The 12,026-nt window shown below is 53.5% G+C and overlaps 5 protein-coding genes across 5 annotated transcripts; 2 read left to right on the top strand and 3 right to left on the bottom strand.

Annotated features, from left to right (window-relative positions):
- Positions 1–899: 899 nt before the first annotated feature.
- gprD lies at positions 900–2,246 on the bottom strand (the record flags this gene model as incomplete). Its single annotated transcript, XM_056613277.1, has 2 exons — positions 900–1,610; positions 1,677–2,246. The coding sequence occupies 2 exons, from the start codon at positions 2,244–2,246 to the stop codon at positions 900–902; spliced, it is 1,281 nt and encodes a 426-aa protein (XP_056480501.1).
- A 2,163-nt stretch (positions 2,247–4,409) lies between these two features.
- aspf13 (allergenic cerato-platanin Asp F13) lies at positions 4,410–4,883 on the top strand (the record flags this gene model as incomplete). The annotated part of the gene is made up of 1 exon (XM_056613276.1): positions 4,410–4,883. The coding sequence occupies one exon, from the start codon at positions 4,410–4,412 to the stop codon at positions 4,881–4,883; it is 474 nt and encodes a 157-aa protein (XP_056480500.1).
- Positions 4,884–5,083: 200 nt separating this feature from the next.
- N7532_000771 (NADPH-adrenodoxin reductase) lies at positions 5,084–6,811 on the bottom strand (the record flags this gene model as incomplete). Its single annotated transcript, XM_056613275.1, has 3 exons — positions 5,084–5,953; positions 6,009–6,443; positions 6,524–6,811. The coding sequence occupies 3 exons, from the start codon at positions 6,809–6,811 to the stop codon at positions 5,084–5,086; spliced, it is 1,593 nt and encodes a 530-aa protein (XP_056480499.1).
- Positions 6,812–7,125: 314 nt separating this feature from the next.
- N7532_000770 (uncharacterized protein) lies at positions 7,126–9,396 on the top strand (the record flags this gene model as incomplete). Its single annotated transcript, XM_056613274.1, has 4 exons — positions 7,126–7,299; positions 7,354–7,542; positions 7,601–8,368; positions 8,407–9,396. 4 exons carry the CDS (start codon positions 7,126–7,128, stop codon positions 9,394–9,396), a joined length of 2,121 nt encoding a protein of 706 aa, XP_056480498.1.
- A 606-nt stretch (positions 9,397–10,002) lies between these two features.
- On the bottom strand, positions 10,003–11,897 carry N7532_000769 (Lectin C-type domain protein; the record flags this gene model as incomplete). The annotated part of the gene is made up of 2 exons (XM_056613273.1): positions 10,003–11,778; positions 11,835–11,897. 2 exons carry the CDS (start codon positions 11,895–11,897, stop codon positions 10,003–10,005), a joined length of 1,839 nt encoding a protein of 612 aa, XP_056480497.1.
- Between the last annotated feature and the right edge of the window lie 129 nt (positions 11,898–12,026).

Below are 12,026 nucleotides of genomic sequence, written 5' to 3'. Positions count from 1 at the left end.
CATATAGCCTCTTAGAACTAGTTCCATGATATTGCAAATTATAATCTCCACTCCAGACTCCATCCCAGAACGATTAATTTCTTCGGGATGATTCTGCACGGGTTGCACTGTAGCTTGTGCGAATCCACGGATCAACATGATCGTCTTCACATGTTCGCTCGGACTTTGCAGATACATCTTTACACCATCGCACACTAGAACTGTTGGAATCTTCCAATGTCACAAATCAATATAGTAGATGCTTTGATATTATATCTAAATGCTAGAATCCTGTTCATTTCTTGAGTTTTGCATTCCATTCTACCTGAGACGCTGCTGACGATTCAGAGCCGTATAACGATCTCTGCATCGAGAATGTGGGGTACGACCAACCGCCGAGATGAAGATCTACCATTTGCCCCATAAAGCGTTCGCGTTCACAAGCGCGACCGGTCTAAGGAGTTTGTGTGAGACATCGCGGGCAAATTTGTGCGGCGCTTGATCGACCCACCGCGTCCACCGTCTCCGCCAACTAAGCAACAACTATGAGATGAGGAGTCCACTTCCTCGTTAAAACGCTTGTGTAGGGGGAGCCCCGCTTTTTGTCTGTGGGTTTGCTGCTGAACTTCCCAGTATTTTGATGTTCGGAACCTTCCGGACTGCAGATCGATGGTGTCATTCTGCATGAAGTTCCGGTGCAGAAGTTCCCAGCGCGGTCGTTGATCGAGGATTTCGAGTTACTTGGGTGGTCAGCACATGTTTTGACAGAGTCAAGCATTAAGGATCGTATATTTGAGAAGATTAATATTGTGGCAGATGCCTCGTGGAGTTAGTACAGGGGGTGAAAGGGGTATAAAAATATATACAAAAAAAAAGCCTTGCAAAAGGTAGAAAAAAGTCATATATCATCTATCCCATTCTTAGCCGCTTCGGCGCGGACTGTGCTCCATGGTACTCGGGGTGGCAGGCTCATGCGAGATCTCGATGGTAGTCTCCTGATACACGCCGCGGAAGTTGGACATTTCCATGTCGTTCTTGGGGACAATATCTTCGGTCGAGTCCTCGAAGGGGCTCTTGCAGACCTCCTTAGCCACGTTAGGACCACTTGGGCGGAATTTAGAGCCCAGACGAGAGCCCATGATTCCACCACCCTTGGTCTTCCTTGCAGACCGGCTGCCACCGGCATTGGTGGTGATCTGGGTCTGCCAATGAGAGTCGGTATTGTCGTAGTTGCGGTCGGTGGTGCTGTGCTCGGTATCAATGAGCAGGTGACGACGAGTCAAGGTGTAGACCGCCACATCCATAACACCAGAAAGGGCCATGAGGCAACCAGCGACACCGAAGTAGGTCTTGCTGGGCGAGTCACCCCGAGCGGTAGCCATACGGCCAGCGGCAAGAGGCAGCGACAAGACCAAGTAGACGAATGGGTAGATAACCATGTATACGACGACTCGGTTCAGACGGTGGAGACTCTCTTGCTGACCACGACGCAGCATCTTCGATTCGGTCATTCGGCGACGGAGATATACGAACATGACTGCATAGAGAACAACAGTACCGAATTCGGAAAGGAAAATCCAAATGTAGTGGCCCCAGAGACGTTCATTCTCGTATTCGGGACTTAGCCAGCACTAGTTGGAAAAAGGGAGTTTAGACTTCGAAAGACAGCACATCTCCAACGGGGAAGTATCACATACCCAATTGGCTTCAGAAATAACAAAGACATCTTTGCCGTAGAGGCCGACGGGAATAAATCCCAGGACAAGAATGAACATCCACAGTCCAATCACACAGTAAGAGAAAATATGGAAGGGTAACTGTCGACCGCGCAGCACAACGGCGCCAGTATGAAGGGCAATCGAAAGGACGAACAACCCACTGCCGGGGTCACCCGTCTGAATCCACCATCCTTGCAGATAGCAGGCCGGTTCTCCGTAATGCACACTGCCTCGCGATGCCCAATAGAGACTAATCACGAAAGCAATGGCCTGTTGCAGATCAACGAGCAGGAGGTTGTAAATCAAGACGACGTATTGGTTCTGGGCGAGGGGACTTTTGTAGTACCGCTGCCAGTAAACGAATCGATAGGTAAGGAAAGACAAGAGGCTGAGAGTGGATCCCAAGGAGAAGAGAGCAACCACGCCCATGGCAATAAAGAGTGATCGGTCGCTGCCCTCGAGGGGAGCTTCTTCGTGGAATTCCCAGCGGCGATTGAGGGCGCCATTTCCCGCGTCGGTTGATAAAGAGCGTAGAACGTGAGCGAGCATGGTGGCGGTAGAGAAGACTGGGACGGCGACACCGAAGAAGGCTCGGGGGCCCGAGAGAGAAAGGCTCTGTATAAGAGCCCGACAGGGCACCGGAGCCTCGGGAATTCCGATGGCATGAACTTCAGGGCCCTACGCGTGGTGCGGGCTGTACCGCATGCGATTCTCCACCGCACGGTGCAGTAACAAGGCTTCTTTTGCGTGGCAGCGCCAGGCCAGGCATGACCTCCTGTCAATCTCGACATTTTGCGACCGCAAGACGAAGCACATCCATGGTTCGCCACCGCCATAGTGGCTCTATAGCGATCCAAACGATTGGGAAGCGAGGAGGAGAAGGACCACCGTAATCACCATCCGGGTAAGCCAGTGAGGCTCAGGTACCAAAGATTGGAGCAAGGCAGTCGGGCCCCGTCGTTCAAGGCGCCATAGAGTCAAGTCTAGGTTGTTCCGAAAATTGCGACGTCGATCGGGGCAAGGCAAGCTAAGATTCGACGGCGTGGAATCAAGCATAGGGGGGTTTTACCGGAGTTAGTCCAAGTGGGTTCTTCCGCTTGTATCGGCCGGGTCTGGTCCACACTAAGCTGACAATTAGGAGGCAGCAATTGGCACTGGGAACGGAGTTGTCGCGGATGCACACAAAACGGATAAATAGTAGAGAGCAAGAAGCAAAGAGACATGGAGGGAGCCTCGTGGCGAGCGCAGGCTCTCCGGATCCTAAAGCTCATGCCGGCCGCGGCAACGTGAGAATGATCACATCACGCCGCAAGTCGAGGGCCGGAAGGTGCTGATCCAACGACGAACTTGCATGTTGGCACTTTGAGTTCGACGCTATTGGCCACGAACGTAGCTCTCTTGGGAAAACCCTCGACGAGGCCAGCAAAGTAAAATCATTAATGGGCATAGCCCCGGATCATCTGCAGATCTGATAGTGCTGATTGGGCTGGCTCTGGTCGCCGCACGAACGCCTGTGAAAACTACCGGGAGACGATAAATCGTGCGTGCATCGGCCGATCGAACGTTCCATTAGGCCGGGATGGCGATCCTACGCTCAAAGTCATGGCCCGAGCTGGATGAGGTCGTTGGCCAAGCTGAGCGCGACAGCACTCAGTGTCAGTGCATGGTAGTCCTAGAGTACGGGGTTAGATAATCGCAGGTCGGGGAAGCAGAGTTTATTTTCGAGCATGTCGATTCCAGTGAACCTGGTTTGTCGCCCGTGAGAAACAATCCGCATTGTGATGACCGTAACAGGCAGCTACCTCGGAGTCCCATTGTGTTTCGATGGGCGAACAATCGAGGACAACAAAAATCACGAGACCAGAAAGCACGTGGAAGCCTTGCCTGACAAGTTGCCTGACATAATCCATAGAAGTTGGTGGTCTTCTCAATAAGCGAGTCTCCGTGGCGCAATCGGCTAGCGCGTCTGACTGTTAATCAGGAGGTTGGAAGTTCGAGCCTTCCCGGGGACGCTTCTTTTTTGCTCTTTTTTGTACGACCAGACAAAAATATACTTCATTCGTACTTGCTTACAAGAAAGAAGTATGATTGATTGCCTTTGTTACTTTTTTTTTATTCTCCTCTCTGCTTTCAAACTTCTAGATTAAAACTTACACCGATAATCCGATATCTGGCGGTCTGCCTGTTGCCATTTCGACCTGACTCACCCGGCCGCATACTTCGATGCAACCTTACCGCAGCAAAGCACCGCCGCAACAACACTCGGCTCACCGTGACATGCGGTTGAAAACCGGTTTGGGATAAGGTGGACCCTGCAGAGCATCATCACAACCACCTGACATCCCCTCTCCGGGAGGACAGTCTCGATTTGAGCATGTCTCACTCCCCGCCCGTCTACGCCCGCCCCGCTCCCCGAAGATGGCCCTATGGCATCAGCCTCGACAACCACCACTGCGGCCTGGTCGGTCATTGAGACCGTGAGATCCCGCTTCATGTCTAAGACCTGCACTGAATGCAGTGGGCCATGGCTGCGCGACGAGAATAGCAGCAGTCTATCGGATTTCCTGATGCTCCGATCATGGATATATAAACGGGACGAGAGACCGCAATAGAGGGAAAAGACGATCAACAAAAGCCCGTCCTTTCTATACTTGCTTTCTGCGAAAAGAAATACACCCGGAATCTCAACCCCGGTTTACAATTTTCCTCACCATGAAGTACTTCACTGCCGTCACCTGCGCCCTCATAGCCTCGTTCCATCTCGCCGGCGCCGCTCCAGCTCCCCAGCCCGAGGCTGCCGTGGAGGCCGCCGCCGCCGGTACCTCGGTCTCGGTCTCGTATGATCCCAAATTTGACGTCAAGGGCTCTTCACTCAATACGGTCGCCTGCTCGGACGGTGCCAATGGCCTCGTGACCAAAGGATACAGCACGTTCGGCTCGCTGCCCTCGTTCCCCCGTATTGGTGGCGCCCCAACCATTGCGGGATGGAACAGTGCCAACTGTGGCAAATGCTACTCGCTCAGCTACAAGGGCAAGAGCATCAAGGTGCTCGCCATTGATGCCGCTCCCGGTGGCTTCAATATTGGCGTCGAGGCCATGAACCTCCTCACCAACAACCAGGCCGTGCAGCTGGGCCGAGTCACAGCGACCTATACCCCGCTTGCTGCCAGTGCATGCGGGCTGTAGGATGCAAATTTGAGTCCGACAACGAAAACGAGTTTTGACGAGCTAGGAATGCACGAACAAGACATGAGCGGGGGGCAAATATACATGAGATCGGGTGGGGTTCGGGGCCAAAGTACACGGACGGCCCATTGAGAGTATCTACTTAGTAGTAGTATCTAATAATATACGTCATGATAGTTTATATGGCAAAAAAATGTCAATCAGATCACCTCAAGCATCTCCTCCACCCGTCCAAACTTGTTTCGCACTTTGCCCTTTTGTTGACCGCGCTCTCGCTCGGCGGCATCAATGCGCTGCCAATCCTGCCAGGACGTGGGGCGGAGACCGCGACGATCGGCCTCGGGCTTGACTCCGGCCCAGCCTAGTCCGCTACTATCCTTGGGGGCATGCAGAGGAGACCTGGAGCTGCCAAGGATTCTCAGGTCTTGGATGATGGTATCGGCAGTAGTGAAGGCATCGGTCATGGTCGAGGCAATGACGCCGGTTGGGCCACGTTTGACCCATCCGGCACAATACAGACCAGGAAGGTGAGTGATGTGCGACCCATCAGGCAACTTCTGCGGCTCGCCAGACTCCGAGAAGCCTTTCACCCGGCCAAATCCGTCATTGGCGATAACACCCCGCCGAGTATCGAATTGGACGCCCACATCTTCTAGCCCGGGCAGGGGAAGTGACTTGTAGCCGACGCTGCGGAAGAAGACGCTGGCGGGAAGATCAACCATAGCAGGCTTCCCGCTGGACAGAAGCTTTGGGTTGACCTTGGAAGTTGGGGTATACGGGTCGGAGGGGTCGAGCTCGTTGCGGGAGAACTTGGCATGGGTGAGGTGGTACGGGTAGGTAGGTGACCAGTGCAGTGAGTCGGGAGAGAGGAGGAAGTCCAAAGACCAGGACTTGGGAGATGTCTGGGGATCATTGGCAGAGCCTTTGCCCAGCAATTGCATGAGACGTTTCTGTGCACGCGGGAGCGCATTCACAACGTTGTCAGGCGGGAAGATATCCTTGGAGATGGGATCGAATGAGACACCAGGAAGTTGGAGAAGCTCGCGGACCTCTTTGATGGTAAATGAAGCCTGTATCAAAAATTAGGAAAAGGTCGATTTGAAGCAAATCGTCTATGCTACTCACCTGGAGCGGTCCCCGGCGACCAACTACTCGCACCCGCTTGATCTTACTCTTGGACAGCTTCTCCAGGGCGTAGTCGGCAATGTCAGTTGACCGGAGAGCATCTGCATCTGAGAGTAGAATACGTGCGACGTCAAGAGCTACATTTCCCTGTCCAATGACAACCGCATCTTCGCCGCTAGTCAAGTCCGGCTCAAGATCCCGATGTTCGGGCAAGCCATTGTACCACCCCACGAAGGCACGGGCCGAATAAACACTTTTGACAGCATCCTCCCCAGGTATTCCGAGCTCCTTGTCCTTGGACGCGCCATATGCGAAGAGAATGGCGTCGTAATGGGGTTTGAGGGCGGTTAGAGGGAGATCGTTGCCGAGGTCGATGTTACCGACAAAATTGAAGCGCGGAGATTCGGCGACCTCGGTGAATTTGTCTTCGCAGTTCTAGAAATTTCATGTATGAGCTTATGGATCTACCACGGGCGATCAATGGCCGGTGGAGTTTGTCGCTGTCAAGCACCTACCTTGACTTCGGGATGGTCCGGAGCCACGCCGTATCTTGCTAGGCCGAATGGCACTGGAAGCTTCTCGTACATATCCACCATGGCCTCATCGTGCTTACTCAAGAGACGCGCAGCTGCGTAGAACCCTGCGGGGCCCGAGCCTACAATTGCGACTCGGGCAGGTCGGCTCGCCGGAGTGGTATTGCTGCTCAGATAGCGTGCGGAGAAAGGCAATGCCCGAGTGCGGAAGACAGAGCGGCGAGTCAACCGCGCTGTGCATTGCGCGCAGACAAAAGCGCGGTCCAACATGGCCGAGTAAAAAAGATGCCTGCGATGCTGGCTCTCGAGAACAATGACAGTCCTGGCCTCGGCGAGTAGAGAGAGGTCCGAAGTATGCAAATGTTGCAAAATGACTCCGCGCAAACCGCCCGCTCCGCTTATCGCGAGCATCACATACACGTGACGTGACTGTTGCCAGGCCAACAATCGTGTTTCCCTCGACTCCGCGCATTCCTTCCATCTCAGCCTCAAATGCTCCAAGTCAACTGTCAGATCGCACCCCCTCATTCTTCGTGCACATTCCCTTCTCGCGTGGTCTTCCACGGGAGCTTTCAGTCGCTACCATGGGAAGATCGTCGCCTCCATTCCTTTACGATCGTCCATCTACCTACAGCTTCAATGGCCCGACCGATCCAGGCTTCAATCCCAAGGCCGTGACGCAAGCGAGCTGGACTCGCTCGCCGCCGAAGCCCAAGCCGAAGGGCCCGTTGATCATTTTCAACAAGCACCCGGACACGGTATGCGCGACAATGAGTTCTCATAGATCATCGCAGAGCTAACAATCTAAATAGTGGGGCAGCTACGAGGAAAAGTCAACATGGACGCCCATGGGTTTCAACACGAAAAGAAACATCAAGTGGGCTCGCGGTACACAGCTGGGCCTCCGCTCGATCACCCTGCTGGGTGCGATTGCTTCCCTCTTCTGCTCGATTGTCATCAAAAATGCTGCGACGACCATCATTTGGATCATTCGGGCTGGCGTAAGTGGCTCCAGTCCCCACAGCAATATCGAGTCTCGATCGCTAACTGTTTGAACAGCCCATTGCCGCTGCACTGCACACTGCTTACTCCATCTATCATTTCTCTCGATCTCCAGTCAACCGTCCTGCAGGCTCACAGGCTAGCTATGGGGGGTTCGCTGCTACTCTCGATACCGGGCTGATCGCATTCTATGTGTTTACCGCTTACATCGCGCACGGAGAGTGGGCCCTCAATGCCTACCACTGGAGCACTCTTTTCGGCAATAGTGAGTTTACCATGCCTATTGCCGAGGCAACTTTCATCTGTGCCATTGTCAATGGCGGATTACACCTGATCTCTTTGGGTATCTCAGTCTACTTGGCAGTCATGTTCCGCAAAATCTCCCAGCTGCCACCTGACATGAACCCACTGGAGGATAACTTGACTGCTCGTCCTCGTCGAAGCCGGAAGGAGATTGACCTGGATGAGAAGCACATGAGTTCATCGACCCTACACTCCAACTTGGAAGACCCGCTCATTGGCGCTCCTCGCACAGTGCCCTTTATGCATACGCGTGGCCAATCTGGAGACTCTCACCGTGGATCAACTGACTTCATAAGTGAACAACGCCAGTCTCGTGCATCTATCCAGCCTCACCGACTGTCTCATCTGGAGCCCACCAGCCCTGAAATGCTCTTCCATCATCCGGCGAGTCAGCCATACGATCTCACCTCGGAGACACCGGCTCCGGAGTATCGCAATGTCACTATGGGATCTCCCGAAGTCGTCAACCCGGGGGCGAATATGCGACACATGACATCTCGGGCGGCCGACCGATCCAACAGTGTTAGCCCCCTTCGGACAACTGGGTTGCCTATTCGGAGCGTTCCCCTTCGCCTGCGGACGAAGCCCAGGAGCAGAACAGCAATAACGCCCTTCGTCAGTCCTCATCAGTTTACAGTCGACGTACCACCTCTGATGCGACTACCAATAGCGGCATCCGTGACTGGTTTGCATATGGCCACAAGCCGGCCAGCATCGGTAGTGTGATTCCCGAGGATACTCGTGGCGAGTATGCTGAACTGGCGATGCACGAGTACTACGGCAACGAAGAGGACAAGCGCGAACAAGATCTGGGCGACACCCGTTTCAACATTTTCCCGGACCCCCAGGAGCATGACGATGACAACATCGACGATGATCATTCCAAGAATCTTCCTTTCAACCCCCTCATGCTCAACCCACCAACCCCTCAACCTGTTCTCACGGAGAAGCCCGAGGATACCGATCCAGTCCGACGCTATGTCCTTAGTGACAACCCGAACCTCTCATACAACCATAATGCCCAGATTTTTGCCCCTCAAGAGTCCCAATCCACCGATTCCACGCCCACCAAGGGTCGCTTCTATGGCGAACTTGCGGAGGAAGGCATGCCCAGCCTGGACACATCCCGCGATATCACCAACCAAAAGCCAGTCACCCGTCAACCCACCAAGCTTGTCAAGAAGAAGAGCAAGAAGATGTCTGCCTACCGGTCTCTGAAGAAAGACGACAGCGGCGACGAAGGCTACCTCAGCAGCCGTTCCCCAGCCATGGCCGAAGGCGATCGCAAGGGCCGTGTTGTCAGCAACTCTGGTGCAGACACGGCTCGCCCGGGTATCGGAGCCAGTGTCGGTGCTTCGCTGTCCTCGTACGGTAGCTACATCGCCGGTTTGGGTGTTGGCCGTCGTCGTGACGTGAGCGGCAAGATCGCCGAAGAAGGACGAAGCAGCAAGCCTGTCGAAGAGCACACCGTTCCTGTTCCGACACAGATCCAGAGTCCTGCAGCGTCTCCAATCCGGGCAGCCGGCTGGGCACGGTTTGCTGGACTGTGATGAGTGAAGGAATTGTAACAGGATACCCACAGGGGGGTTTTATTTTTATTTTTCGCTGCTTTTTTTCTTGGAGGGAGTTTTGAACATGTTTTTTTTTTTTTTTTTTTTTTACGAACGGCATGTAATGTAGCGAGCCATTTTGTTTTTCATTTTGTGGGTTCTCCAGCGGCTTCAGTAGCCTTTTTTCAAGACTGGATGGACATGTTACTTTTCATGTCGATGATATGATCAGGTATCCATTGGGGATCTTGATATTTTTACATAGGCGAGGAAGCCATATTTTATCTCAGCAGGTCTTTTGACGCTCTCGGGAAAATGATTGATTGTAACACACCAAAGCTGCTATCTTAGTATTGTCCAGTATATTGCAAGGTGCCACGACTACACCAGTGCACTCTTTTTAGTACAAGTGCGACGGGTTTCTGAACGTTGATGGGGGAGTTGTAAAAATCGTGCACGCTAAGTGGAGCGATATAAGCAACTGGCCCCATAAGTGGGTCATTGATTGCAGTATAATATTGAAATAGAGTTGAGATATAGAAGCGAACTGAATTCAAAAGGGTATCATAAGGTGTCGACGTAGAAAGCATATAGATGACATTAGTATCAGGAGGGGACACCTTCGTACTCCCAGCCCTCGATGACACGCTTGCGGCGCCGTGAGTTGCGCCGATTGGCATTGCACTTGACAAATATGGTCAATGCAGTAAGAATCAAGATGACAATACCAGCTACAACCGCAACAAGCACGGTTTTGCGTTCCAGCTGTTGCGGATTTGCCGCATAGGGGCAGGTGGCCCCCGGTCCACCAGAGACCCAGCAGGAGGTAATATCCATGGAATTGAAGTTGATGTACACTTCGCGGCGGGAGAGGTTGGTTGACGCCGGGTCAATGACAGATTGGTCTTGAGTGAGGAGGTATTCATAGAGGTAGTGGTTTTCCAACCCGGTGCGCGGGACCGCAAAAGAGGAGCCGGATGGACAGCCATTTCCGACGTCGTCAAATTCAACAGTGTAGTTCGACAAAGCCCAAGAGAAAGGCGAATTGCCTACTCGGCAGGCGGCACGGCGCTCCTCGCTGCAGTTGGTGGCACGCCAGTGGCCTTGCAATGAGAGATCCATGATGGCGCAGCGGTTGAATTCGGGCTGGTCACTGGTACCACCCCCGGTGGCCGCACCGGCAGGCTCGCCAACCGCCCAAGCCCATCCCGTTGAAAGAGAAACGTTGCGATAATGGGAGACATCGTCATCGGCAGTTTTACCAAAAAGAGTAGTATTGAGCATTGGTGATATACCGCAAGCTGTAATGTCGGAAATCACATTGGTTATTGAGCCCATAGTGCTGTCCACGGAAAGTCCCTCTGGAACGGGGATCTGACTGGATACAGCCCAGGACGTGTTGGCTTGGGATACCGCAGTTGCTTCGGGATTGTAAACGCAGCCAGATGTCAAATTGCCATCTGATGTAGCAGACACTTTAATCGCAGAGTTCATATAGCCCGGAGGAAAGATCGCATCTTCGTCCTCGGTCAAGTCGTAGTCGGCCAGCTGGGGATCTACCGATCCATACTCAATGAGAATCCGATCCGACTTTGCGAGCTGAATATATTTGGCCGATGGCCATCCATCAGGCGTACTCTGCTGGCCCGTTTCGTCTTCGTGGATGGTGTAGTATTCGGTGATCGGCATATAGCTTTCCTCCACTTCATACCAAGATTCGTTCAGGTTGCTTCGGTCCTCAGCAAGCTGGGCTGGGCTGTACAGGTAGTCGCGCAAATAATCATTGAGTAATGCACCAACTCGCTCTGATCTTGATCTGGGCAAGTCAGCACCCGTTACGGCAGCGGCTGGTTTTGTCGGCGTGGAATCACTGGCAGCCACATGGAGATTCAACACGAGGAAATTGGTGTAGACGAGAAGGTCGGACTTTGTGTCTTCGAAGTATCCGACCAACACCTCCGATAAGCTGACAATGTCCAAGTTATCGGTGCACCTGTACGGGCCGAGTTCATAGACCGTATCCCCGTGGGAATCCGAATACCCAGTGATGGTTCCTGGCTCCGCGTCTGTGGTAGTCGAAGCAGATCTAATTGATGTCAATGTCGATGTCGCCGAAGGACCCTCAGTAGTTGTCGTCACCTCCGAGACCATGACGTCCGCCCTGGCGGGGATAGTGACAGGGCAGAAGGTCCATGTCCGGCGTTCCACGGACCAGTACAGATCCAGGACAAGTCGACGAAAGCCGACGGCGAGAAGATTGGAAATGCATTCTGCGCCATTTTCTCGAGCGTAGAGACCGCTCCCAAAGCACGCGGAGGACAGTGATACGCCGGGGTTGGTGACGAAGTTGATCGGGATCTGGCCGGCAACGTCTCGTTCGCTCTGCAGAGAATTAATCGGCGCACTTGTTATAATCAAAAAACAGCAGCATCACACACCAACAGGACGGCCACCCAGGTCGCGTCATCCAGGGTGGCATCGGTATCGTAGGAGACGGACATGTCGCATGGCGGGCGCGGCGCGGAAGTGCAGGACGGCGCGTGGAGACCGAAAGGTGAAGGGCGGCCGATCACCTGAGTCGATCTGGCCACTTCTCTCTTCGTGCATCTCAACGCCAACACCGCCCACCA

The sequence above is a fragment of the Penicillium argentinense genome (assembly GCF_028826775.1).
Source record: "Penicillium argentinense strain IBT 30761 chromosome Unknown utg000001l_segment0_segment0, whole genome shotgun sequence".
In the NCBI taxonomy this organism is placed as follows: Eukaryota; Fungi; Ascomycota; class Eurotiomycetes; order Eurotiales; family Aspergillaceae; genus Penicillium; species Penicillium argentinense.
Note: the sequence above shows the minus strand (reverse complement) of the source record. Positions and strands in the feature narration are given on the sequence as shown.